The 27,930-nt window shown below is 40.4% G+C and overlaps 3 protein-coding genes across 6 annotated transcripts in view; all 3 read right to left on the bottom strand.

Annotated features, from left to right (window-relative positions):
- On the bottom strand, positions 1-17,220 carry atf7a (activating transcription factor 7a). Of its 2 annotated transcripts, none has more exons than XM_032522084.1 (12): positions 17,159-17,220; positions 12,378-12,449; positions 9,049-9,145; positions 8,693-8,805; positions 8,088-8,252; positions 7,521-7,669; positions 6,452-6,545; positions 6,223-6,342; positions 4,453-4,602; positions 3,986-4,174; positions 3,404-3,509; positions 1-3,217 (listed from the first exon to the last, which is right to left on the bottom strand). In XM_032522084.1, the coding sequence occupies exons 2-12, from the start codon at positions 12,423-12,425 to the stop codon at positions 2,985-2,987; spliced, it is 1,464 nt and encodes a 487-aa protein (XP_032377975.1). In that variant the 5' UTR covers positions 12,426-12,449; positions 17,159-17,220; the 3' UTR covers positions 1-2,984. The 2 variants fall into 2 exon arrangements, with proteins under 2 accessions (XP_032377975.1, XP_032377974.1); XM_032522083.1 differs by having other exon boundaries at positions 12,378-12,512; positions 17,159-17,203.
- Positions 17,221-19,797: 2,577 nt separating this feature from the next.
- asb8 (ankyrin repeat and SOCS box containing 8) lies at positions 19,798-23,574 on the bottom strand. Its single transcript, XM_032522085.1, has 4 exons — positions 23,333-23,574; positions 22,038-22,213; positions 21,840-21,944; positions 19,798-21,311 (listed from the first exon to the last, which is right to left on the bottom strand). Exons 2-4 carry the CDS (start codon positions 22,164-22,166, stop codon positions 20,676-20,678), a joined length of 870 nt encoding a protein of 289 aa, XP_032377976.1. The 5' UTR covers positions 22,167-22,213; positions 23,333-23,574; the 3' UTR covers positions 19,798-20,675.
- Positions 23,575-24,486: 912 nt separating this feature from the next.
- The window catches only part of larp4aa (La ribonucleoprotein 4Aa), a 13,913-nt gene continuing 10,469 nt past the window's right edge, over positions 24,487-27,930 (bottom strand). For all 3 annotated transcript variants that reach the window (XM_032522080.1, XM_032522079.1, XM_032522081.1), the window contains 3 exons: positions 27,585-27,724; positions 27,274-27,493; positions 24,487-26,938 (listed from right to left, as the gene is read on the bottom strand). In XM_032522080.1, the coding sequence (XP_032377971.1) occupies positions 26,546-26,938; positions 27,274-27,493; positions 27,585-27,724 (753 nt within the window). In that variant the 3' untranslated portion in view covers positions 24,487-26,545. The remainder of the gene's footprint in view (positions 26,939-27,273; positions 27,494-27,584; positions 27,725-27,930) is intronic.

A 27,930-nucleotide genomic window follows, 5' to 3' on the forward strand; every position in this document is an offset into this window, starting at 1 on the left:
TGTCCTTACATACAGTATATTCTCTCATATTCAAATACACTGCCTTTCATACCACATTTTACCAAAAACCGACTAACGGCGAGTCTCCAGTTGTGTAAGATTACAGCAAATTTACAGAAAACATCTTTGTCATTGTAAATAAAATAAAATCTAAACTGACAACAAACAAACCAAACTTTATAAATGTTCATTAAGATGTAGTTACTTTAATTAAAACTGCAGCACTGTAAGTGTTCATAGTATTCCGCTTGGACATGCATGGAAAAGTAAATATATTCATATAGTACAGATATGTACAATACAAAGACAATTTTTGAAATCATCAGTCCAACAATGGAAGTGTGAGCCACTGAGTTAGTATTTATATACTATGTGCAACTTCCATTGTTGCATTTTTCATTAAATTTCTCACACCAATTCTAGGTAACAATAATATGCCAAAGACTGTAATGACAATTGTTAGTTGACCAATTAAAAAAATAAGTTAAAAGGACAGTCAAGACGTGACCAAATTCATCTTTAAAGATATACCGTTACAAAGGGGATAAATTCACTTTTTGAAAAAGGACTTATGACATTTTTCTGTGGAGAAACCAAAACTAAAAATAAATCTTTGTGTTAAAGAAATTAGTTTCTATATTCATCAGTACAATCAAAAAGTGATATGAGAAAGATTGTTTAGAGCTGAAAATAGCACACAACAAAAGAAAACAAGAAATGACAAAAACAAGGTGCCAATGACATGAAATACATGAAAGCTAAATATAGTTTGACTTTTTGTTTCATATGAACAATCGTCTATAAGGGACTGCCAAATATAGCGCCAGCTCCGAAGTACAACAAAATGCCGGGGTCGCCATTGGAACTGAAGGACAAGAGGTTCAGTCAAAGGTGAAAGGTTTTGAAGTTGCTGAGCAAATTCCCGTTTAGGTATACAGTACAGATTGGAAAAGATATGATTTTTTTTTTCTTTTTTTAAAGATCCGATATCTCTGAAAAAGACCAAGAGGACAAAGAGAATTGAAAACTTTAAATGAACAGAAATACAAAGCAACAATAAACTTGCGTTATTTTAGTGCATAAAACATGCCCTTGTGGTAATGGACAGATATCTTATTTTTGAAACATAACATCTTGCAAATATATGACCATATCAGACAAGTGAAGGAAGAAACCTATACAGGAAGAAAAACAAGAAAAGCAAACTGCGTTTTTAGGTGTTGTTATGTAAAAATACACTGGTATCTTGGTAACATATCTTGGAGGGATTTCTAAAGAACTGGAGCCATTCAGAAACTTTTTCCACCCTCAAAGCTTTTACCAGTGAAGATGTCTTTGCTGTGTCTCTCCACCAGATGACAGACAAGCATTGGATCATTTTCTGTCACTGAGAAGAGACCAGTGGTTACATTAACCAGTCATTTTAAAGGCTTTGAGGAATCTTCAACAAGTAAATTGTTTGTTTCTCATTGGTTGTTTTTCATTTGATGAAATAAACAAATAATGTCAAATATATTATTCTAAGGCTTCATTGTTTTTCAAATGAGCCAAACTGTCTTTTTTGGGGGATATCGGAGGCACCAATGTGATCTTAAGGCAAAAATGATCAGACACTGTGTGTGAGACTGAGTGTAAGTGCAAGTAACAAGCAGTGATAAACTGTAGATTGTGTCACTGTGACCTCTGAGTCACAAAATAACAGAACTACCCCCAGAACAAGTACAAGGTGGTCTTTGGAGATTCAGATATCTGATTTGTGGTCATTATGGCTTTGTTTAGGTTTGGTAAAAAGCAGAAAGACCAAGGGGTTCATCGCACTTCCAACGAGCAGCAAGGATGTGCAACCATCCTGAGAAGTGTGAAATAGCAGTTACGGTGAGTCCAGGGCCCACACAGAGAAACACAGTCACTAGAATAGTTTCATATAAAATAAAAAAAAGCATCCAATTACAAACCAATAAACAGCTAAACTGTTTAAAGGAAAGTGAGGAGGAGGAGGGGAGAGGCTGAATTCCCTTCAGGTAAAAAAAAATAAATTGCTCAAACAAACTACTTTTAAAGTAATACACTGTCAATCCAATGTATTTTGGTTCTGTGGACTAATCTGGGAGGATGTGCCAATTCATTTTAAAAAGTATAGCTGCACATAGCTGTATCAAGAACATAACACCCTAATAGAAAAAGTCACATGCTAACAATCCAGCTATTAACGTATCAGATCAGGAGTATGCAAATTGCTATGTTCTGATGTATATAAATATATACGAACAGAGCTTATCACATACACAGTTTATTAATTTTATCATAAATGGGAGTAGTTGAGGTAAGGTTTTTGGGTCCATGATGAGATTGCCTTGAGGTGGAACCATTTACAAAAGGGTTGAGTGAGTATTTGAGATCTGAGTCACTGACGTCTAGACAACGACTGCATCTTTGGAGCTAAGGATGTATAGAGACGTATGCTGTGATGGCATGAGTGGGTGTGTGAGCACAAGGCACTATTCCCTGCTGAAAACAGTGTAAAGCCCTGTGTTATGTTTGGTATGTGATTTGATCAAGAATGTTTATGCACACGTGTGTTAGAAACTGTGCAAACTGTTCATTACGGCAGTACACTCAGAGTGATGCAGTCCTACAGTCCAGTGAAAAGTCATTTTGACTGAAGGTGTGTGGAGAGCTGAGCGGGGAAGCACAGAGGGGGAACGATGATGGGAGGTTGGAGTCCAGCCCCTGTAGTCTATGGCAAAGTGAACAGGAAGCTCTCTCAAAAGTCTCAGTCCATTCTCAGAAGGCTGCTGCTGAGCTCCAGGCCACAGCATGATGGCTTCACAGGAGGGTCAGAGAGAGCAAAGGAGCACAGTGAAGGGGGAAGATGATGAATTTGCACTTCTTGATTGAGGAACGTTGGGAGGGGCGGTCTGCTGCTCCTTTTTACCCCTGGGTGTCGAATGTGAGCCAAGTCTGGGCCGGGATGGCATCGCTCATCATCTGGCAGCAGATTGAGACTGTGCAGCCATTATGATGTGAGAGGATCCACTCTCAGCCCTCTGATGCTGGCCCATTCCTGCCAGCACGGACATAGCCATGGCCTCAGCTGCTGCCCTTGAGCTCAGGCCATTATGCCCTGCAGAGGGGCTGTGCGCCAAAGAGCTGTGCTGGATCACCGGGGCAGGGGAACCTGAAGGCTGTGAGGTGTCTTTCATGCTCTCTTCTGCAGCTATACAGAAGAAAAAAAGGACACAATGACAGATTTATAATTTAACTGGCTAAGCATTTCACTACCAGCTTTACTGACAAGCTACAGACATTATCTTTTTTTAGCAGTTGCACCATTTAATAATTCTGTCCCAAATAACATGACGATACCAGGTGAGTAGCATGGGATCTTTTTAAAAAGGTTCACCTAAGTAGGCAGTCTTCTTCTGTAGGGTGGTCACGGGACAGTCCTTGTGGGCCAGCAGCAGCTGCTTTAAATGAGCCACCTCGTTCCGCAACAGAGACACTTCATTCTGAAGGATAAAAAAAATGACTTACACTTCTCAAAATTCCCATTATAGTTAGACATACAGTTTACCAAAACAACCAGGAAATGATCACTAATGCTGGGTTTAAATTATACAAAACAGAGAAACCTTGCACGTTTTGGAGAAATACTTTTAAGGGGTAAGCAGTCTGGTTTCCACTAAAACACAGCTGGTAGTGGAGAAGTGGTCGTGCAGTGTAAAAAAAACAAACAAACACAAAAACCACAAAATAAACCAATAAAGATATGAAACACGTTGTAATGAGTCCCACGGTTTCAAGTCCTGTAACTTTAACAATTTGAAAAATGACCTAATAAACTGATGGAAAACACCTCACAAACTACCACGACGTGTTGAAAGCCCGCCCTGTGCACAGTGCGTGTGACCATGCACACACTAACACATACCTCCCACAGGCCACATTTCATCCCCACCCACCCACCCACTCCAGGCCCACTTACAGACAGTGAGACGTTCAGGTTGCAGAGCTCCTCAGCCTTCTTCTCTAGGGAGCTGACCCACAGTTTGCGTTTCTGTCTGCAGCGCGATGCAGCGGCCCGATTCCTCTCAAGGAAGCGCTGCCTTCGCTCATCTGGGTCATCTTCTGCCGTCCGCCGCCGACGCCCACCTGTAGGCTGTGCTGGAGATACCTAGAGGGAGAACAGGGTAAAGGGTGCGAAGGAAACAGAGAGACAGGGGAGCGGAAGAAATACAAGAAGAAAAAAAGGGAAGTTTGAGTCATAGTTTCATTATTTTAGTCAGGCACGTTATAGTCATTTCACCACAAGACGTACAGCCCAAGTTTCTAGCTATACATCATACAAGGTTTATCTCCGTTACTTTTGGACATTTATTAGATTTGGACATTTATCTTGGACCTGAAAATCATGTTACAGTCAGGTCCTCGACTATAGACAACACAGTGTACCTGAGGTTGTGCAGGTGATGGAGCGTCTGGATGTTGAACAAGCAGCTGGCTCTGCTCTGCCCTCTGAGGTACCATGGGGCTGCCGCCCATGGACATGACCCCCATACTGTATCCTGACGGGCTCTGCTGGGAGAGGGCAGCCTTCAAACGCTACAGGGAAACAATGACATGACCAACATCAATAACAAGCACAGGAATTAGAACACAAAGCCCAAACCAACAGTATAAAGGGTGTATAAGTGTATATAAGGGAGTATAAATTATAGTATGTACATATAAAAGAAAGGCTTTATCACTGACAAAGAAAAGGCAAAGAAAGCAGAAACAGCAGGTCAGATTCAATAGCACTACTTTTTTGTATTTTATGTCATCATTTGCACACACCGCACCATCATAGCAATCCCAATCTACATAGACTGTACCAAGTTGACTCCATGTTAACCCATCAACTCATTTACAATATCAAGAAAAATAACTTGGCCTGACGCTTAGTTACTAATCTTCAATACAGCCTAAAGTAAGTTCTTGATGACACTTGTAAACTAGGTACACTCTGGGATGAAAGCTGTTTAGTGACACATTTTTGTGCTGCTGCTCAGTTACACATTTTACATCTGTTTAATGCTAAATCTCTGATGTTTTTAAAACATAATTAAATAAGCAGCATGTTGTACCGCTCTTTTCCTCAAGAAAGTTAAAAAGTCCTCTAATTCTGCAGACATCGGAGCCCATGCTGACCTGACAGTGTCACACAGTTCCAGTTTGTTTTTAGCAGCACATTCATGTGTAATCCTGTTCTCAACCCTTTTGTACTGGGTTCAGCACTGGAATATTTGAAGATGTGATGATGTGAGACAACTCAAGTTGTATGTTCCAAGAACAATTTTCAAATGATGTTGCTTTGCGATATTGTGCTTTATCCAGCTGAGAGTAGTGATTTTAAAATAACTATTTGTGGCAGTAAAGGCAAACTGGTCAATAATTGGTCAATAGCAATTACAAGGCCGCATTTTGACAATAATTATTTGGTAGTAACACATGGCTGTCCGAAATCACTCACTGCATACTGCACTATATTTACTGTCCATTATATTATTTGAGGGTCTGAGTGGGTACATTTATGCACTTAAATAAAGTAATAATAATAATTATTATAATTTTGGGAGAAATACAGTTGTTTGAATTAAATTGAATAGTGCCCTCCAAAATTCCACAATGGAATAAAGAAAGTAGCATCAATGGCATGTATACTACTTTCTGTAAACAATCCCACAATGCAATGCGCCACATTTTACAGATGCAAAACGTGACCCTTGTCAGTGATAAGTAGGTGTACAAAATCTCAATTTACTGCTTACTAGAGTAAAGTGATTATATAAGGAGTAGTGGCTGAGTGAACCCACGTCCACGTGTCTCCCTGTGCCCACAAAACATTCTGCACACCAACAAAACTACTAAGTGAAACATTTGTCTGTTTGTTTGTTTGTATGTTGTGAAACTGTAAACAATAACCACACTAACTCAGTCTCATCTTAAATACAGTTGGAACGTGGAATCCTTACGTAGAGCTCTGTGTGTACTTTGCAGTATCATAGAATCAGGACCAATTGTGTTCTTGTGTTGTAAGAGTTACATAAACATAAAAAGTAACTGCAGTAAAAAGTCATATGATGAACAAACTAAGCCAGTGCAGAGGAAGGCTGGAGGGTGAAGATGGAGACAAAAAGAACAGATAAAGAGATAAAAATAGCAAGCTAATCTAGTGCTGACCATCTTAGCCTCTGAGTGGATGCTGTAGCCAGAGGGGGAGTTAGAGCCGCTGCTGCTGCCTCCCAGAGGAGGCCCGGGGATCCCAGGAATGTTGGGTACCATGCACATGGGTCGGGCCAGCTGGAGACCAGATAAGATTGCACAAATAGACATGTAATAACAACTTCAACTAACTTCTCTTAGCTATAAAAATGAAATACAACATGTTTAGACTGCTGGTCCGGCTTACATTGATGACAGAGGGCATATGTACTGGACCAGGGAGCACAGGCACTGCCTGACCAGAGGGAAGCATCATCATGGGGTAGTGGCTGGTTGGCGAACTAGACAGACAGCAATTTCAGTCATGTTTGTATAAATTACAATTTTATACAAAAACGTTTATATAAAAACTATCACCATCAAGAAAGAAAAGTCCACTTCAACCTCACTAAATAATCCACACTTACATCCATCATTACTTATTCAAGCTGTGCTCAAACCCAGAGATGTATATCAAATATCAAAAAGGTTTTAGATACAACATATGTCCGGTTAGTGACTGGGTAATGAATTAAAGTTGCACAAAACATATATAAACATATATAAATTTGTGCAGCCACAAAAAAAAATGATGGCATCTTGAGTTTTAAAGGTTTACTCCCAAGCATCATATGGTTCAACATACTGTTGGAACCAGCAAATCTAGAATCTGGGATGCGGACTGTATGTGAAAAATGTTTATGGTTTTTTTGTTTTTTTTAAAGCTTAAAGGTGCCTTGCTACACAAAACCATTTTTACTTGCATTTTTTGAAATATGTTAGGTCCATAAGTGTTTGTGTTATGTCGTGAATGTGAAAATGAACTGCTACCTCCTCTGTCAGTTCTAGCCACTGAAAACAAATAAGCAGAGAAATCAGGCCAATTACAAAAGCTGGTCAGTCTGACATCATGTTGCCTGAGCTCATTACTATTCATGAGCCTGCCCAGCTGCACTGGGTAAAGGATGCTAATAGTCAGGCTCTAATTGGATAGCTGTTAGCCAATCAGAGTCAAGCAGCTTAGGTCATTGAATATTAATGAGAACTGGCACAAATCGAGCTGAGTCTTCCTGCAGGCTTTCTATATCACACTAGAATGACTTGAAACAAGGTAACCAAGGCATTCTTTCTACAAAAAAGAGCCAATAGAAAAACTTCAGACATTACCACAAAGTATTGAAATACATGTGGCAGGGCACCTTTAAAAGCTATCAGGGTCAAAATCAGGGTTAAAGCGGTCATCAGAGATTATTAACAGGATGTTGAACGTAACTCACCACAGAGTACGATTGGAAGGTGGTGTCTGTGTGATGACAGAGGTGGGCGACGGCATGGTGGGCTGAAGGGCATCAAAGCCCAAGTGTAGTGGGAGGGAACCTGGACGCACAATAGTCGGGGTGGGGGCTGAACTCCTGGGTGGTGTGTCCTGGGAGAATAGCGATGAGATAAGTTCATGATTTTGTGATCCATCCTCCTCTCTATATACTCATGCAAGTTGGGGGTGGCAGTAGCTCAGTTGGGTTGGGAACCGGAAGGTCACTGGTTCAAATCCCCATATGGACCAAAAAGTACGAAGTGTGGATTGGTGTCTGGAGAGATGCCACTTCACCTCCTGGGCACTGCCAGGTGCTCTTGAGCAAGGCACCGTACCCCCTCAACCGCTCAGGGCACTGGTTCAGCAGCCCACTCACTCTGACATCTCTCCATTAGTACATGTGTATGTGTATTTCAGGCCTGTGTGTGATTCCTAACAAAGTGTGTACACAGAGTGTAAATTGTAATTTCCCCACTGGGGATTAATAAACAAATTTAAAAAAAAAAATACTCCTCCCATTCTGTCCTACCTTTCCTTTAAAAAGAGGCTCGATGCTGTTTTCTGAATCGTCAGAGAAAGATTCAGGGCTGCTTGGTGGCGAGGAGTCAACCTCTAAAGGTTCCTCTTCTTTCACCTTCACATCTGATGACGCCTGCACGCTCATGTCCACAGCCACAGAGTTGGGAGGAGGGTGCTGAGAAGGACGGATACAGTGAAAGAGGGATAAAGAGTGTAAGGTCACATGACTTATCAAATACTATTAGCCTACAGTACATTAAAAAAGGGAAGCTGGTATTTATCACACAAACCAAACAACCACAGCGTTAGTTAACACTATTTTAGGCGCAATAAACACACAATGACCCATTTTAATAAAATGGGCGTAACAAGCTGTTGCAATAGTTTAAATTATGATGACACACAGACAAAATGCACAAAGAAGGACTTTCGGCAAGCAATCATTTTTGACTACATTAAAAAGAAGGAAGTAAAAAATAATCTTTCATTGTGTGGTAGTTTCATTGTAAGAAATTCCATTAGTTTCTGTAAATAATTATACATAAAAAGGCATAAACACATGCATGCACAAAGATGAAAACATTGACAAAATCATCATCCCCAAGCATTTCTTACAGAGTTTTTGGCTCTCTTGTCATCATCGTCTTGTTCAAAGGAGCTGGCCAGCTCATTGAACAGACCAACCTCCTCGCAGTTCTTTAGGAAGCGGGTGGGAGTAGGTGTCTGGTCTGGCAAAGGGAATGAACAGAGATAACTATTCAAAGCAACATTTCACACGTAGTTCACACAGCATTGAATATAGAAACCAATGTGACTTTGGAGCTGCTTTTCTTGAGACTGTACTAAATAGTGTTGGAACACACTGACGCTGAGGTATGCTAAACAGTCTTCCGCTGAGTGCAGGGTGAGGATTTCTAACAAAGAGGAAGAGGTACGCTTGGTGGTGGTCTCCAAGGCAAACAGTACACTACCTGCGATGATGACAGAGTCTGTCCTTGCTGGTCCAAATTTCAGTGTCATCTCATGCTTGTGTTTGTGTACAGCCAAGTGGTCCTCATTGGTAAACCTCTGGAACAAATAAACAAGAAGAAAGAGGAAAAATAAGTACATCATATAAAGCAGCCTACCAGTAATTGTCTACTTGTTCTGGTGACTTGAGGAAATACTCTATAGAACCTTAACAAGGATATTATATTGCAGTAATCACATACAGATAATCTCTTGGAGATGTAGCCAAACACATGCAGCCTATACTGTATTCATGATGTGACAGACCACAAAGAGCACTGTATCTGTGGTGTCCAATTCATTGTGTCTAAAAGTCCTAAATGGGCCCATCATAGCTGCCGGACATGGGAATCAAATATCTTTACACAAACTAGTTATCTTTCTAGGGCTTGTATGGATGAGAACTGAAATGATTTTAACAGCAGGGAATTAGGCCTGCACAATTCAGGGAAAAATATAAATCACAACTTTTTTTGCTTAGAATTGATATCACGATTCTCTGCCGCAATTGTTTGACCATGACAAAACAAAACAAATTGCCAGTACCAAACATAGATTTTTTTTTTTGGCACCTATAGCACGTTGCACATCACCACACCAAGCCTGTACATATAGAGGCTTCAGTGAAGAGAAAGGAGAGCATTGCAGCGCTTGGGAGAGCTTAAAAACCTTTTCTATACAGTCTATGTTTAAAACTCACAGAAGAAAGCAGTAGCGTTTGTGATGCATTTGGCTGGTAAAATTAAACGAATGAAAATCATTTAAAAAAAAAAAAATGATGCAAGCAAGCATGCATGAATGAACGAATGAATTGCAATAGCAATGGTTGAAAATGTCAAATTGATGAAGTATCAATACTGGCCAAAAGCAAATGAGCTAACACTTCACAACAGAAACTGCAAATGCAACTGGTTTACAGAAAAGAACCCATTGTTGTCAAGTTGGTCAGTGTGTAAAACGTGGATTCTGCTAACTGAATATTAGTAAAGTTCTAAATTAGCCTTTGCTCTGTTATTTGCTATCAGGTAAGAAGTGAGAAGTGGCGAGGTGAATCAGTCAGAGACGTAGGAGGAATAATCTTGGCTTTGGTACCAGTCTATTCACCATTGGCAGCAGCCTATTTTGGGGACTGTGTTGCATTTGCGTGTTCAGACGTGAGAGAGTGAAGTGGAAACACAGTCAAGTGTCAGGGGGCTTATTTTAGCCCTACCAGGCAGCATCACCAATACAGCTATATGTCTCATTTGTCTCTTTCCTCTGAACAAGGCGGCTGGAACTTGCAGAGGAAACTATCTCCAACTAATCTTCCTCTATGAGATACTGGCAGCTAGGATAACCCCTCCCCACACAGTACATACTGGGCACCATATCATGGGGTGTTGTTGTTGACTTGGTAAAAAGGAAAACCCTGAGCAAAGCCAGGAGTCAATCATCCTTGTTCTATTATGGGCATGATTCAGACTTTCCTGGTAGACAACTGTTGCTTGTAAAGGGCAGAAGTAAAACAGCATTTGGACATAAGGCGCTTGTAACATTAAGGATGTTGTGTGTCTAAATGTACACAAATAAATATCATCAAAGATGATAAAAAATAAATGCATCACATGTCTAAGCTTCATAACAATTTGTATGTAATGATACTTAAACTGGTTTAATATGTAAGCTATAATATCAAGACCCCGAGCATATGTGTGTGTGTGTGAGTAAATTTCTTCCATTTAAGACTATATTTTATTGAATTTCTGCCTTGTTTGGCTGCTTGTGTCTAGACAATATTTAAAGCTGCCCTAATCAATATTTTTACATTACCCATTGATCAAAAAATGAATGTGTGTAATTTGAAATGGGTCACTCGTTGGTTCAGTCCCACTGCTCTCGTCAAGCCCTTCCAGCTGCAGTATGCCGCTTTTATTCAGTACAACATCCACTGTGTGCTACCTGGCCAGCTCTAAACTGCAGACACACAAAGTTTGCAATGACTTTGAACATTTAGCAGCTACATAGCCAGATATTTTCTTCAGGAAATATCTGAGGGAAATATATGAATATTTATAAATATATACATATATAATATATTAATATTTCCCCCAGGAAATATCGGACCAAAAGTTAAATGAGAGTGAATATTAGATTTACATTTGTCACATGTACAGAAACACGACTCCAAATGAATGATAATGTTGCTCTGTGTAAAAAGGCAACTGTCTGCCAACATGTTCACCGTGAAATTCATGCCACAGCTCCAGACCCACACTGTCAACGTCACTCTGCCTTGAAAGCTTCTATGTAATTCCGTTGTTATAACTGCAAACTAAATTAATAATGATATTTACGAATGAAATATGCAGAGTATTTACATCAAAGAAACATGTCAAAGGAAAGATTAAATGTTCAGGGAAGGGGTCCCTAGATGTCCATAATGTTCTGAGATGAGAATAACCAAACAAATCATCATTTATTTACCCAACGCACGCATGTTTAACTGCTTTACAGGCCAGTTGTTCAAACCGCAAATCCCATGTACACCAGAACGCTTCTGATCAGATAATGGAAGACGGCTTGTGAATCTCAAATCTTTCTTCCTCCAGACCCCAGGAGAGATAATTCATCACTAGCTCTTAGGATATCACACCTAAATGAACACAGGATCAGACAGCTAATTCAGCACATCAGACATGATGTTTCCTGTGTTGAATAACCACGAGTCCTAGAACACACTCTTTTAATTTGCTGTGATATCAGGCCAAGCCCCGACACTGCACCGTGTTACTGCCATGTGAGAGCCCTATTGGCACTCAGCTGAGTCACCGCCGTGGCTCAAACTTGTGTCTGAAGGCGCTAGAAGTCAACAGTGACAGGTTGAAACAATAACTGTGCTCTGATTACTCACTGGAGCTTCCAGTGAGTCATTGCTGAAGGAGACAGCATTGTCTCAAAAGACAGCATGTTAGCTAGAATGCTATCTATGTGATGGTTATTAAGCGTGTTGCATAAAATCACCGCCGGTTGGCTTATGCTGGCAATGAGAACAACATGTAATGGCAGACCAGAAGTTTTTTCAGGATTTTCAAATGTTCTCATTGTGTGTACAGTTTGAACCATTTTCTTTTCAAATCAAGTGTCTTTTAAAGTAAAACTTGTTTTCTCTTTTGCTTGCTTTTCTTTTAGAAGTAAAACGCATTCAGTCACAAGTAGTTATCGTCAACTGAGAGTACTCGTACAAGGGAAAAAATACCCCACCATACAAACATGCAAACACCTGAAACCCAGGACGAGGATGGAGAAGACTTACCTGTCCACAGCCAGGAGCACTGCACACAAAAGGTCGGTCGTCCCCCATTTTTGCAAAGAGCTTGCAATGTAACTGCGTGAGAGGAGAAGAGGAGAACATTGCTGCGGCTTTTCTTGATTTGTGAAGTGGCAAATCCTGAAAACAACAAAACAGGGATGCTGTGGCTTGTAGTCTTTAGTCTGAGCAGGAAGCCGAATGCTATTTAAAAATAACCCTGGCAAGGAGAAAAACATGCACAGAGGCAGCGAGACGAAGTTTCCCTGGTGATACTTCCTTCTCACAGGGGGGTTTCTGGTTGGCAAATGAGGAGCCGCTTACATGAGAGCGCGATAGCTAATGTTTACACAAAGGCATCTCCCTCTCCTTCTGTCTCATTTTCCCTTACTTCCAATCCCTCCTTCCCCCATTACCACTCCCTCTCCTCACCTCTCTAGCACTTCCCAACCTTTTACCCTCGTGTTCCCCCTCATTCCATCTCTCTCTGATTTAGCTGTTTCTCTCAAAATGTGCAAAAAAAGTGCAAAATCTCCGTTTTAGTCATAGTATATGCCACTTATGTTCAAATACATCTCTTAGACTATATTCCCTTTTCATGTTGGTTTACTTCTGATAGGTTTGTCCTGAATGGTTACAGTACGTCCAGTTTCAGTTTCGGAACTTTGAGCTAACTAGTCGGTTGAAATTCTGTCCAGATGTGACTGGTTGTTATAGCTATTCTCATTTAGAATTCACACAATTTATTCATTAAAACTGCTATGAGAGTTACTTTCAGTAGATAAGATATTTACCATGTCAGTAATTCCATAAATGAACTAAATTTTCCAGCTTTATTCTGTAATATAAAAATATGAAGGCTTTTATTGGGGGGCTATTAACACAGATCAAATGTCTGTCAACATTGTAAAAAAAGAGGCACATAAGATTAGCAGCATTGCTGGACATTTGAATGCACTGGAAACACTTCCAAAGCTTTCCAAAGATCTAAAAACTAAATACTGTCTAGTTTCTACGTCCCTCTCGTCCTGAGTAATGCTATTGTCAAGAGTTAAATATGCACATGCTTATGTTTGGTTTCTCCTCCTGTTGCGCCTGAAGCTTAAGTGACATAAACTAAAGATGTTTGAGGCTCACTGCTTCTATCAGCTGTCTCCACAGAGGAGAGAAACCCCCCCCCCCCCCCCCCCCCCCCCCCCCCCCCCCCCCACGCACGCACACACACACACACACACACACACACACACACACAACCAAACCAAACCACCCCACCCTGGACTTTTCTGCACAGCTGAACAACACTCCATGTGAAGACAAACTGTGAAGTTTAGAGAAATAACTTTTGGAGGGGAGTTGATGGCGATGACCAAGGGACATTAATGTTTCAGCACTCTCACTGGCCCAACGTGACGTCTGGCAGCTATTACACAATGCTGTCCCACTGACAGTACAGCAACTACATGCATCAAGGCCCTTGCTATGTATACAAGTAAAAACCTTTCAATAAACAAAAGCCCCTGACTACTGCAATACTCAATAAGGTTTTGCTAAAACACGGTAACGTGTAGGGATGGTGTTCAAACTTATTTAATACTACTCCTTCAAGATGATCCCCCTCCTAAACTTGCACTTTAATGACTTGACAGCTGCTGTAATTCTGTGTTGTTTTGACTACAGCTATTCCACAGAACGGAAAGCAACATTAGTTAAACATGTTTAGTATTGTAATATAACTGAGAATTACTGACCACATTAACCACTGTTGTACCTACTACATGGATTGAGCAAATAGCCTAACATTATTGAGTGGGACAGATTATTCATTATGTTGGCGAGGCATAAATGTCTGAAAGTTTTCCCAGTGTTGAAGTCAGTATATTTTCCCCCTTCCTTCCTCCATTTCTCCCTCTGCTGAGGACAGCTGCCCCATAGCCAACACATGATTACTGAAGCCTTGCGCTGGAATACGACGCTCTCCCATGATGTTGGGCCTGTAACAGGCTTAACCGCTGTGTCTCTCAGCTCCATGTCTTTATGGAGAAAGGGGTCTGTATCGTGTTTGCAAGAAAAAGCCCAGTCCCTCTCGGTGCAGATCAAAGGGCCAAAAAAGCAGGGCAGTCTGATTCCTTGCAGACCTCCCATGCTCTGGAGAAAGGCAACAAGTCGGTGCCAGGACCCTCACAAAGTGCTTACAATACACTGAGTCTATTTGGGCTGAGATGTGTCTGCAAACGAGATACTCCATCTAGCTCGTTATACTGAGGGTGTGGACTGTGTGGGGAAATGTACACATCTGGCGTGAGGAATGGCAACAGATTTCTGACTATACGTCTTACTAAAGACATGCTAGACATTAACTTGGCTGGCTGCCACCAACATGAAAAGTGCATCTTGATTTTGTGGGAAGTCCACCACCATAAATTTCAGATGACAGTGGAAAATACCATTTGTTTTCATAGCTGCCCAAACCAATACCTTAACCTGATTTAAACAGATGGGTTAAGGTCTTTTCTTCAGCATCTATTGCTTGACTTCATGGTCAGACAACCTATCTTGAAGGACATCTTCAAAAACTGCAGCTCTATCTGTCTATCTTCTCTGCTAGAGTCACATAAATACAGAAAGAAAGGATGCAGTCAATTTACTAGTTTGACTGACAGATGTGTATCACTGAGAATAAACTTAGAGTAATTAATGTGTTGACAGTGTAAGGTTTTACTGCACACAGTCAAATGCTCTGCTTCATGCAGACCTCGACTCTGTGAGACAATAAATCAGTCTGCTAGTTACATTAGTCCTGTTGCACATTACTGATATTTATTACAGGTATGGATATCAAGTCCATCTATTTTAGCTTCCTTTCATCCAAGGTGACATGGAAGCAGTCAAAGTGCCCTAATTCCTGTCCCTCTCATTGAGCTGCTGCCAAAGTCCCACCGTTAACTTGGATTTCTCCGACTCAGCAGGTGTAGGGGAACCAGTCCCAGCTATAATCAGCTACAGCCATCCAGTGTTTGATGCAGCCTGCTAGGAAACTGACTAAACAAACTGTATTAATAGCTCGCTCTGCAGCCATGACTCTGGAATCTGACGCTTGAATTGCCAGAAGGTAGGGGAGACCCCGCAAAAAGAAAAAAGTAAAGGAGAGGGAGACAGTGAGTGAAATGGTGAAATAGCAAAAGCCAGTCAGCGATTGATCAATTATAGGACCGTAGATATTTACTGGATCACAGGTGTAAATGTGGGCTATGAGCTATAAAGACCGGAGATCTCTAGGTTGTAGCTGGGTGTGTGCAACAGGCAATATGTATTTATGCAAGCAAAGTGAACCCGAGATTTAGTAAATGGAACAAATGAAATCCTATATCCATGTCTGCATAACTAACAAGGCCTAAAAGCTAAATCCATGCTGAGCTATCAGACAATGCAGGATGGACCCAGGGCAGTTTTCTAAAATTAAATCAGAAACACTATGCCGAGGATATTTGTGGTGTGCAACTTTTATAAGCACAGCATTTTGGTTCTATAACAACATATTCAAAAGAAAAAGATCATTTAACTGGATGTTTTGTGTTTCAAGTAGAGCCTGCACAGCCTTTATGGTTAATGCTCTACAGCATAGTCAGTCAAATGCTGTACACTATGTGTATACATAGAAGCATACATGCTAAACATTTATTTTTGAAACGATTAATTGATTCAGTAAATGTGTAATGTGATCATGTTTAAGTTGCAGCAAAAAAAAAAAATATTTTGCTTGACAATCATTACTAGAGTGGGTCAAGATCTTTGGTTGGATAAAACAGGCTACAGTTTTCTCTGATGTAACTCTATGTGATGGAATGAGGTACAACTCTGCCAAAAACATGACCTACATTCCAAATGAAGGTGTTGACATGCATGGGGATGCGGATCCTGGGGCGTTTAACAGCTCGAATTGCAATACTATAGATATCATTATTACTTGAGACTTTGACTTCTTCAGAGGCTCTTCTTGCCCGGACCCAGATTATCATCATAGCCTTTTTTACCGCCAAAAAACAAACAAATCTTTTCGTGGGGAATCAGGCATGTAAAATAGTTCAATCTCAAACTGTAATCCCAAAGTCCTGCAAACTTTAGTTCCTTTTTCCAGACAACGCGGATGACGAAAAGTTTGTCTTTTTCTGCTTTCATTACTGTCTGGCGACGTACGGGCACACTTAGCCCCGCCTTTTCCCGTAACAAGACCGCCTTTTCTTTTCAGCAATTGGCTATGAGCACGTCAGTCAACCGTATCTAACGCATGCAACGCTTTGGACCCTGTCAATTACATCGGCTAGCTGACTCTGATTGGTTAGAAACCCGAAATCAACTTTTTGTATCCTCAAAAAACTAATGGCTAGCTGGTGTGGCTAGCGTTAACAACAGGCCGAACGCACATTCAAAATGTGTAATAACAGCGCTACTACCAGTTTCAACGATGACAACAAACACACATCAACACTAATTTAATTATATTTGAAGGGAACTTGTGTATTTTAAAGCCATTACGGACAGTCAAACGCTGTAAAAAGCCAGCAGTTAGTTTGTTAGCGGACTGACACTTGAGTGCAAAGCAAGACAGTGGGTCCGAATGAAACGTTGTAACGCTGGCTGCCTCAACAGTTTTGACAATTAAATAGAAGTGTAGTTTTAACTTTAACAAATACTGAAAACTAGCGCGCCGATCGCTACTTTGTCATAGTTTAGTATATTCGACATATCTATGGTAAATTGAAAGGGTAATAAAGTGTTTACAAACTCACCCTTGCGCCCCTCTCTCTCTGGCTCTCCTCTCCTCTCTCTTGGAATTTGACACTCCCCTCGACGTCAAGTCATCGCGAGAAGTCATCTCAGTTCTCGTACCCACTGCCATTTCCATGGTTTGACCATACAATCCAGACATTGAGAGTGGAGGTTTAGTTAGTTTCATTAGTCCTTTATTATTCCAACAGTGTAGCCCTGTCTAAATAGCATACCACATTTGTTAACAGACATCAAAGTATATAATAATGAAGTTTAATTACTAATCAGGTCACGGAATTTAACAATTCGGATTTTAGTGTGACTCCGGATTAAAAATAACCAGTTCTGTCTCCCCAAACCACATCATTTGATCATCATTGAAAATATTCATAACATTTACAAACCATGCAGACAAATTACATACTTACAAAAAAACATACTACTTTTTTGGAGGCAATGCAAACCTTTCAATGGCATCAATCAACAAACTCCATGCATTCAATTAATGGCATAGCAGAATACCCTTTTATCCATTTTAATAATGTAAGACGTTTTTAGGATTGAGACTGTTACAGTCTTTATTATTAAAGAATACTGTACACCTCATTATAGCAAATTGTTCAAGATAATCACCAAATAAAAAATGATCTCTATTAATTAGATTAATTAGATTAGATTACTATTTAGACAGGGTGGGTGATATTCTAGCCTGTGACTGATGAAATGTGTTGAGCAGTTGAGTACATATGAGAAAATGTGGTCAGTGATGAAGATACTGTGTATTGATATTGAACTTTTTCTTAAGAAGCTCATTAGAAATTTGAGTTGTCATTGGGGGAGTTTTTACCTTATCCATATTAAGGGTATTCCCAACACAGTGTCTGGTATGTGGAGTACCAGTCATTGTTAGTATGTAGTTACTTTTCTGCCTTTTTCTACTTAAGTGTTTACACTTATATTTGTTTCTTTTTTTAATAACACCCTGTTTAAATTACTGTTGCATGATGTGTCACAATCCACATATAGTTGAAACTATTGTATGAACATTTAAAATGAGGGGGGTCTTTTCCCCTCTTGCTGTGGTTTCCTTCCTGATATTCTCACCCTACTCTCTCTCCTTGGACGTGAACGTCCTGACTGTGGCAGCACAAGGCAGTAGGGGGGAACAACTATTGGTCAAAATGTTATACAAACATGGACATAAAATATGCTGCAATGGTTTAATTTGAGATTATGCTAAATCTGCTCTTGTTGGGAATTAGAAATTGTGCATGGAGTATTAAAGACAAGGTACTTGATGTAATCCACAACATATTGTTACGTAACATCAACATTTTTCTCCAATATACACATCACACTAATCATCTCATTCAGGGATGTTTAACGAGCCAGTGAATTCAGAGACAAGGCTAGAGAGACCTCCAGTGGATGATTTGAGAACTGAATGCGTTAAAGTTGATTTCTGTATTGACCAATGTAACCAGATATTTCTTCACTATCTCAATGTTTTGCCAAAGCCACCAGTGTTTTTACAAAGTATATGTGTTTTTCAGTATCAAAATTAATTCCTGCTTAGCTGTTATTAATGTTGCATATTACTTAAGATTTTAAATATGGGTATGTTTTCAAAGCGGAATGCGTGTTTCTGTCATTGTGTCAAAGATAGCAAGTTGCAGAAAGCATCAAGTGGTTTTGTAATCAAAACAGAAAGACTAAACTACAGTGTCTTAAATATGCAGGAGAAGCACAGGTGTAAATAGTTAAATGAATGATGGCTGCACGCCACTGAGGTTTGATTCCAGCTCACTGCTACTTAATGCGCCACTTGTATAGAACCAAGCCATTGAGAATGTTATCAGTAACAACTGCGCCATTCCAGCTCTAAGAAGTCAAAATGTCTGTTCTATGCAAATAAACTCAGATTCGGGTCAACAATATGAAATGGAAACAGCCTAGGGTTCAGTATGGTTGGATAGCCTACTACAGCTGATGATTTGTTAGATGTATCATAGCTTTAAACAGCTTCATGAGTTCACCTTTTTATGTGATGAACAATGGAGAGAAGAAAATGAATGGAATATAAAGGCATTTACTTTTATTGACAAAGAAAAAAAGCACTATTGCAGGTGCACACATGACATGATTTAAGGGGTTACTTTTTTATACAGCAGCAGAACAAGAAAACAAAATCAAGCACAAAAATGGTCAAATTCCAGATATATGCCATAACAAATATAAATATGTTTTGCAAGCTTATTTAGTTAAATTATTCAAGGAAAAAAAAAAAATTAGTAATCATGCCATTTCATGGATCTAACATTTAAACATTTCAGTTTAATAAAGTATTTTTAAACATATGCTGCAATAACATTGGACCAGGGAGCACCTTTGAAAAGCCAAACATTTGCAATTAAGACTGAAAAGAACCATTGTAAAAACAAACAAAAAAATGCATTCAATCTTGGCAACTGTATGTTAACATGACTTTCATCAGTGTTGAACATTTTCAGAGGGCGAGATGGAGGTAAGATTAGTGCGCCTGGCACATTTTGTGAAACCAATATTATTCGGCAACATTTCATTTCTTCTACATAAATAAATCAGTTCCCATCTGGCACAATCTTTTCTGTTCGGTTCAAAGTGTATGTGTTTTTTTTCCCCTTGGTATTGCAAAAGTGATTGCATTGTAAGTTCACTGGGAAGTTGTTGAGAGAAAGATGGCCACTCCAACTATCATATACATAACATTTGTTTCTGAGCATTACTTCAGGAACTATATCCTCAGACAGAATTACTGGACAACCTGCAACATTAGACACTGGCCCACATTCATAAACCTATATTTACTTTAAATCTCGTCATACAATGAGGATACACTAGTTCTACCACTAAACTCAACATTTAAGATTTTCCTCATGTTCTGTGACAATCCATAATAGCATTATTTCATTTTATTTAAGCTTTTAAAAGTATTGATATTAAATACTTATTGTAAATGTTGCATACAAGAAATTAATAATAAGCCCACTTAAAATGTCAAAGATGCACTGGCTCTTTGTGAACAGCTGGGTGATTGAACACACCAAGCTTCATGTAGGTCAATTCCTATGATGAAGCCCAACAACCCTGATTTTTTTCTCTCTTTTTTTTTTTTTTCCCCTTGCATGCAGGGTGGGCTGATAAAAAACCTTTTTAACAGACCGGACCAGAGTTACCAGAAAGTGCACACTCTTTAGCTGTTTATGAAACAATATAAACCCTGGACTGGGGCAGTCTTCTACCAACAACTGAAATTGATCAAACTTGCCAATCTGTACGGCTCATTTAGATGTTGTCCAACCACAAGATAATAAAAAAAGACTTGGAGGGGGATGAACATCTCTCCTGGGGCATAAATGTGTACTCAGCAAGGTTTGATAAATGAGGGCCACTGCCAGACAATTCAATGGAGACACGTCCTTGCCATTAAATGCTGTGTGATTAGCTGTCTATTAACCAGCCAGTGAGGTCGGAGAGCTCTTCAATGGTATCACACCCTCAGTCTCTCAGCAGTAAATAGTCTTTGATAGTCTCTGGTAAAGGAAGCTCTTTTACAGCAGTGGGGAGGAACTGGACTCCAAGACTCTGACGGACAGCACAGCGTGCCAAAGAGCGAAGTGTGGGAGCCTGAGCCACCCTGTTGGTCAGCTTTGCCAGCAGCTGGGGATCCTTACTCAGCTCCCTGGGAAGGGTACCGTCAGCCCGACGGATCTCAAACCGCCCTGCTGCTCGGCACAGCAGCTCTAGGCATTCTTCTTCCTGTTCAGTACCCAGGCCCCGGGCCAAGAGGGCAACCAGTCGGGAGATAGGTGTCTGTCCCTTTAGGTTGGTCACATGGACTTGGGCTCCATAGTCTAAAAGCACTTTGACACTCTCCAGGTTGCCCTTCATTGCTGCCCAGCTCAAAGGCGTGTCATTGTTGTAGTCCCTGGCATTGGGACAGGCCCCACTCTCCAGCAGGGCCCTCACACACTCTGGGTTATCTTTGAAGGCGGCCCAGTGAAGTGGAGTGTCCTTGTTGCCATCCAAGGCGTTTGGCTGGGCCCCATACTCCAACAGCAGCTCGACACAGCTCTCATCCTTCTCAGCTGCATAGTGCAGTGCTGTCCGGTTGTATCCATCCAAAGCATTCACCTAATAAGAAAATGCAATGTAAAGAGCAATGTTATGCTAAGGAGTTGACAGGTCTTTGGGTCACATTTCAATCATGCAAGCGCAATGACCAGCACAAAATGATACGTCTTAGGCACATGGGCTGTGCACTTGACATTTTGGTGTAAGTATGTGCAGCAGTACAAATTGCAAAAGGGCTGGCTGAAGTGGAATATAGATCAGTGGGTGTGATAGTTGGATACCAAAATAACACCCAGACGAGCAAAGAGAATTGAAAGGTCAGGAAAATATCAAAGTGACACAAAAACAGAGCCCTATAATTATAGTTACAGTATAAGAAGTCAAAGCATTCTTGAACACACCAACAGGGTAGAGCTTTAAAAACTGTTCCTGTTCACACCTGCATGGATATTCCATGTGATTGATTATCTATCACAAACAAGGTTTAACTCTCTGCAGGTTGACTTTCATATCATACATGGGCTGTCTGGAAAGCAGTTAATTAATCTAAAGACTTGTGGTTGAGTGTAGGAGTCATTTATGACGTACATCTGCGCCCTTCTCCAACAGCAGCTCCACACAGTCGGCATCAGCGACCATACAGGCACAGTGCAGGGGCTTAAGTGTGCCATGCATTCGGTTCACATCAGCTCCCTTAGGGCATACAAGAGATAAATTATCTTATTAAAACTGATGACACAAAGAGATATTTTGTTGAAATTCGGACTGGAAGATGCACAGGCTCACCTTTCGAATGAGATCCTCCACATTGTCGTGGGGGAATGAGCGAATTGCTGCAATGGTGCGGATGAGCCGCTCAGACAATGAGTATTTACTTTGAATGCTTTGCATGATGTACCACATAGTAGAGCTCATGTGTAATTGAGGACCATGGCACCCTGGCCGGGGTGACACTAGGCACACTGAAACACACAAATTGGGGTTAAAAGCTGTAAGACACAATGGAGATCCCTGAACCTTAAAAAAACACTGAGTAAAACAATGCCTAATTAAAAAAAAGTCCCCTCAGGTTTTTTTGTTTGGGGTGTAGCCCTTTTGTTATGTAGTGGAAAGGAGTGTGTTGTGCGACTATTTCCTTGTTACATGCTTTAACATGCAAATATAAACATGCAAAAATAAGCACATACTGAGGAAACCTCTTTGAATTCATGTGAAATTGAATTTGCAGTACATAGTCAGGTATACAAGTTATGCTGAATATTTGGAGTCTTGCTATATCTCCTTTTATTTTGGAGTTTGTTATTAAGACAACCAATTTTTTAAATTCACTTATGTCAAAATACTAAGAAGTGATTTCGAGTTTTTTACTTGTTGATCTTAAGACCAAAATTTCATGCAATCATGTATGATGACAATCACGAATGATTATTTTTTATTACCAAACTGAACACACATAACATTTGACAAATTAACTAATTTTCCCCGTTCCTTGATCATATTCGTTTTGGGGTTACCAAATGCTGTCATCATAGCTCCGACCATGAAATATAGATGGTGTATGCTTGTACTTTTGTTATTGTGAGAGTCGATGCATAACGTTATTCTCCTGTCACTACTACTTAATGTTGAAGTCGCCCAAGAGCTGACTGCCAGCAGAATATCAGCATCAGCCATGTAGCTAAGTGACTCGTAAGATAAAATCAAATGAATATCCCTGATAGCTAACACTAGCTCACTTGACAAGAAAATACTTTATAAATGAAACAAAAGGGTCACACCTAGTGACATCTTTTAAAAATAACAAATTTATGGTAGCTAAAGAACAAAATCACAAGAGCCGCTTGACGCTGACGGGCTGGTTTTTAAAGTTAAAAAAAAGAGAAAATAAATCCCCGGCAGCTAGCTAGCTACCGCCAAGTTAGCTAGCTAGCGAGCTAAGGTTAGCATCGAAATGCTAAGAACAATCGACAGTCGTAGGCGAAAACATCGAATGACATTCACTTTAAATACTTGTGAATGCACTTTAAAACCATATTCGCATCAACCATTGTACAATTTTCAATGCTAATTAGTTAACGTACCGTTTCTGTTCCACGGTCTCGAGGTCTGACAGGTTACCTTTTATTGACTGTTTGCTACTCGGTTCAACATAAACACAGAGCGTCAATGGCCACGCCCTCTGTCTCGAGCCTTTTAAACCGGATGTCGCTTTACTCTGTGATAACTTCTTATGGTATTGTTTATAACTAACGTTACCGGCTTTAACGATGTCTGAATGGATGGCACGTCAATACCAAGTATTTCTTTCCCAAAATAGGCACGTATGGCACGTGCCGTGGATGCCTCCAGTTCATGACCATGTTAAGGTAACGTTACAGTCGAACAAGTGGTTTCACAAATCTCTGAAGACTGACGGGTCAGGCTGCCCTTTGGGGAACAGCCTACAAGCCAAGGACATTCTCTGCTATCTAGCTATGCGTTTTTCAGGTTTTTAACCTTGCAATTTTGCACATATCACGTAAAACTCGATTACGATACCCCATAACCCCCTAGGGCGAGCCCCCCATACCTAATCCCAATTTATTGCACATAACACACAAATAAAATTTGACAAATTAACAAATTTTCCTTGATCATATTCGTTTTTGGGTTATCAAATACTATCATGACATAGTTTCGACCATGCAATGTAGATGGTAAATGTTCGTACTGTTATTGTGAGAGCCATGCACAACATTATTCTAATTGTTTCAGCACTAGCTGACCAAAATTCAGATACAGACCCTAACTACCACTGGATCTGTTACTATTCTACAATCATATTATGTATCATGAGCCACAGGGTTTGGATATTTAGAGCTAAAACTATTACTTTATTAATCCATTTGTCAGTCTTGGTTGGCAATTATTTTCATAATTAATTGTTTAATAATTTTCAGCCTCTCAGGAGTCAGTCTTGTGATCATAAACTCAATATCTTAGCGTTTTGGGCTATTTGTTGGACAGAACAAGCGGTTTGATATCACCACCTTGGGCTTTAGGAAGTGGTCATTTTTTACAATTGTCTGACATGCGGGGATGTAGATATATGACAGTTTGGCATCGTCGGAGAAGAGTGACATTTTTCAATCACATTTTAAATTGAGATTAGAATCAGCACTAAACCATCCAACTGTTGATGTGTGTATTATATGTACAAAAGACAAGATAGCGGAAAGAAATGTGACACTGGAAAGCCAAATCAAAATAATTTATTTTTGGTGACATTTCATACAGTTCTAGGATTGTGTCTCAAACACTTGGTTGATCCATTACTATATTTCCTTTTGCCACCCCAACCCGAATTAACTGAAAATAACCCAAACATATGGAGGCGAGTGGGATTAGGGTTAGTTTACTCATGAGTAAGATTATTTTTAAAAACAAGTTAGTGCATGTATTTAATTAAACTAAATCACTAGCTGCTCATACTCATTAATGAAAAAGAAATAACAGCCCCAGTGATTGGTTACTCGTTTTACTGCATTACTAAACCCAAAGTCAATGCATCAAGTATTTTTGCTCAGCTGACATCTCCAACAGTATATAAATGTCATATGCGTGATTTTATTTTGCCAATGCGATTTCACACAACTTTGGCGAAACCAGCCTACCAAGATTGGGAGAAAAGCGTTGTGCATCGGAATTAAAATAAATAAATTTAAAAAGCAATACATACAGTGAGTCAAACTTCAAATTCTAAGTCAATCTGTTCTTCAAACATTAAAAAAAAGGAAAGAAAAGAAAAAAAAGAAACAAAAACAACCCAGCAAACTCACCCTAAAAGCACAAAACAATGTGGTGGATACCTGCTGTCAAAAGCCTCCCTCTGTAAATTGTGTACCAGAACAATTACATTCTCCCACACACATTTTCTAGTGAAGGGTTATCACAATATAGCATAGGCAACTACACTTCTACAGCTTCTTCAAAATCCAGTTTAACTGGGCCAAAAGTTTCCCCAAGACTACATTATTTAGCAGACCTCAAAAATAAAAATCGTATCCTAGCACACTATAATCGTAGGCAGCTGGCACATAGCACGTGAAAATGTTCCAACTTTCTTTATACCCACGACTTGGCTGCCAAATATGTAGCTATCATCCTCAGCTAACAGCACTCCTCCGTCTATGGTATTGTTAAGAACAATTCACAGATAGAAGCTCAACCTGGATATCCTGTGATGATGTAGAAAAGCCAAATCTCACCTAAACCAACAGGCGCACTGAACAGTCAAGTCTTATTTAATTAACCTATTCTTTTTTTCTCGTGGAAAACGTCACCCTACTACCAAAACAAACATGTAAACAGAGAACCTGACTGATTATCAACATGGTCTGAATCCATCAGCGAGGGTCGACCCCAAAATGGTTCAGATTAATAGAGATAAAACTTAACATGAAAACTTTGGACCAGGCTAGCAGGTTCACCGCGGGTAACAGGTCAGTGCTCACCCCAAAGTGGATTTCGGCTTCAAACAAAACCACACATCTGACTGCGGCGTACATTGACAGTTTGATATTGGACTGATAGCAATTTAAGCCAATTATGAACTAGGATCAAAATACCACCATAGAACACATTTCATTTATATACTTTAGAAGACCACACTGTCCAGTTTCAGGACAATGATTCTGAGTCTCTGATGTAAAAATCAAAAATCATCTATTTCATTACATCAGTGCGACAGCACACTGTAGCACTTCAATAAAGTTGCTTAACAATCAATGCATACACAGACAGTCAAACCTTCAGTCATACTTGCAAACCTAAGCACACACAAAAAAAAAACCGATGTCTCATTGCGTGTTAGTGATATCTTTGTATATGTACATGACATATATGCATGTTCTTTTCTTCTTAGTGCATATTGTTCTTGCAGACATCTATTCTTTAAAATAAAAATAAAAAAGGTAGAGGGTCTTTACGCGGCCCAGCATCCCACCTCTACCTAGCAGAGCATAAATGAGACGGCCTTCACAGACATCACACTTAAAATTCGTTTAAGCATAATGCTGGAGGCCAAAACAAGATTTTTCTTTTCAAATCACTCATAGAAGTTCTTCAGGTATCATTTTGCCCATTAGTCCTGGATGCCCCGGTCTTATTGTCATTTTAAAAGCTTTTCTTTGGACAAGTTCCAGGGGGGGGAAGGTGGCTACCATAATGTTGTTGCTTTTATGTTATTCATTTTTATATAATTATATATTCCATGTATATATTCATACATCTTTTTTTCTATTCATAACAAGTTTTTACTTTGGCGATACAGGTGGGATATTCTGCTCTTTGCCAGTGTGCCTGTAGCCTCCCTGTGGGGAGCTGCGTCGGGCCGGAGGCGGGCGCCTCTGGTCCCGAAACTTGAGGCCCCCGGTGCCTCTGGGGCCATTGCTGCGGTAGTAGCCTTGAGAGTCACGTTCACGTGGTGGTCGGCTCTCCTTGCATTCCCATCCCCCCTCCCTTTCGTGGCCTTTCTCTTGCTTGTCTCCAGGACCACTGCTGGAGCCCAGCTCTTCAGCCTTGTTCACGCGCAACTCACGCAACGGCTGGCCCGAAGTTGTGCCTGTGGAAGCTGGGGCAGGGGTTGCAGGCGGAGGGTCCTTGGGTGGCCGTTGGCACACCTCAGCATAGCTGAGCTTACGTGGCTCCTGAACCAAGGGAGGGGAAAAGCACAATTTTTAAGAAGGATGTAACATAGACTCCCATGTATACATACAATTTCATGATATGCCTCGTTAAACCCTCAGATCTCATAATCTTAACGCTCATTGGGGTAGGAGTGAACATCTTGGACATTTGGTGGGAAAGTTCAGAGAGAGAGATAAAAGACAGACATTAAAGGAGAGTGACAGGTAGAGAGGAGAGAAAGAACCATAGCCAGTGAGTCCACTACCTCACTTCCCTCTATGCGCAGAAGTTCTCATCATCAGGAAGACAACTATGCTCGCATGCAGGCTGTCACTACAAAAAACAATATCCTCACCTGTGCAGGGGTGGGAATCGTAGCTGTAGCAAGGGCCGGCGTGCTGGGTGTTGCGGGCGTGCAGGTGGCGGTGGCAGCAGCAACAGTAGAGGGCTGAGGCCTGGAGCTAGGCAAGGGTTGTGTGGTGGGAGATGGGTTTACGGTAATAACAGGTGTGCGTGGAGCTACTTTTGGAGCTGGAGGCTCTGCCCGTTCGACCCTCTTCTCCTGACGAGTAACACTGTCAGAACAAGAGTTTCAGACATTCAAGTTACTATTCAACAATGCACCAAATATCCTGAATTAAATTGTCATTAGTTAGACAGTCGTACCCAGGAGCTGAGGGTCCATGTGGTTGTGTTGCAGATTTCACTGTTGCCAGGGCAGGACTGGAGACAGCCACAGCCTCCTCTGTGACTGAGGGTTGTCCTGAACCTGGACTCACAGTGGCTTCTTTACTGGCTTGTTCTGTCTATAAAAAGCAAGGAGGTAAGCACATTATACCTACCTACCATTAAAATACTATGTGCTTGGACATGTGCTTGAGTTTATTCAAGAGATTTACAAACGGTTGCGGTCTTAATGTCTTTTTACTAGGGCTGACCGATATTGTGTTTTAGCATCAACATCGCGATGTGCGCATGCACAATAGTCACATCGCAGGACGTTGCGATGTTG

This window comes from Etheostoma spectabile, chromosome 7, assembly GCF_008692095.1.
Source record: "Etheostoma spectabile isolate EspeVRDwgs_2016 chromosome 7, UIUC_Espe_1.0, whole genome shotgun sequence".
Lineage (NCBI taxonomy): Eukaryota > Metazoa > Chordata > Actinopteri > Perciformes > Percidae > Etheostoma > Etheostoma spectabile.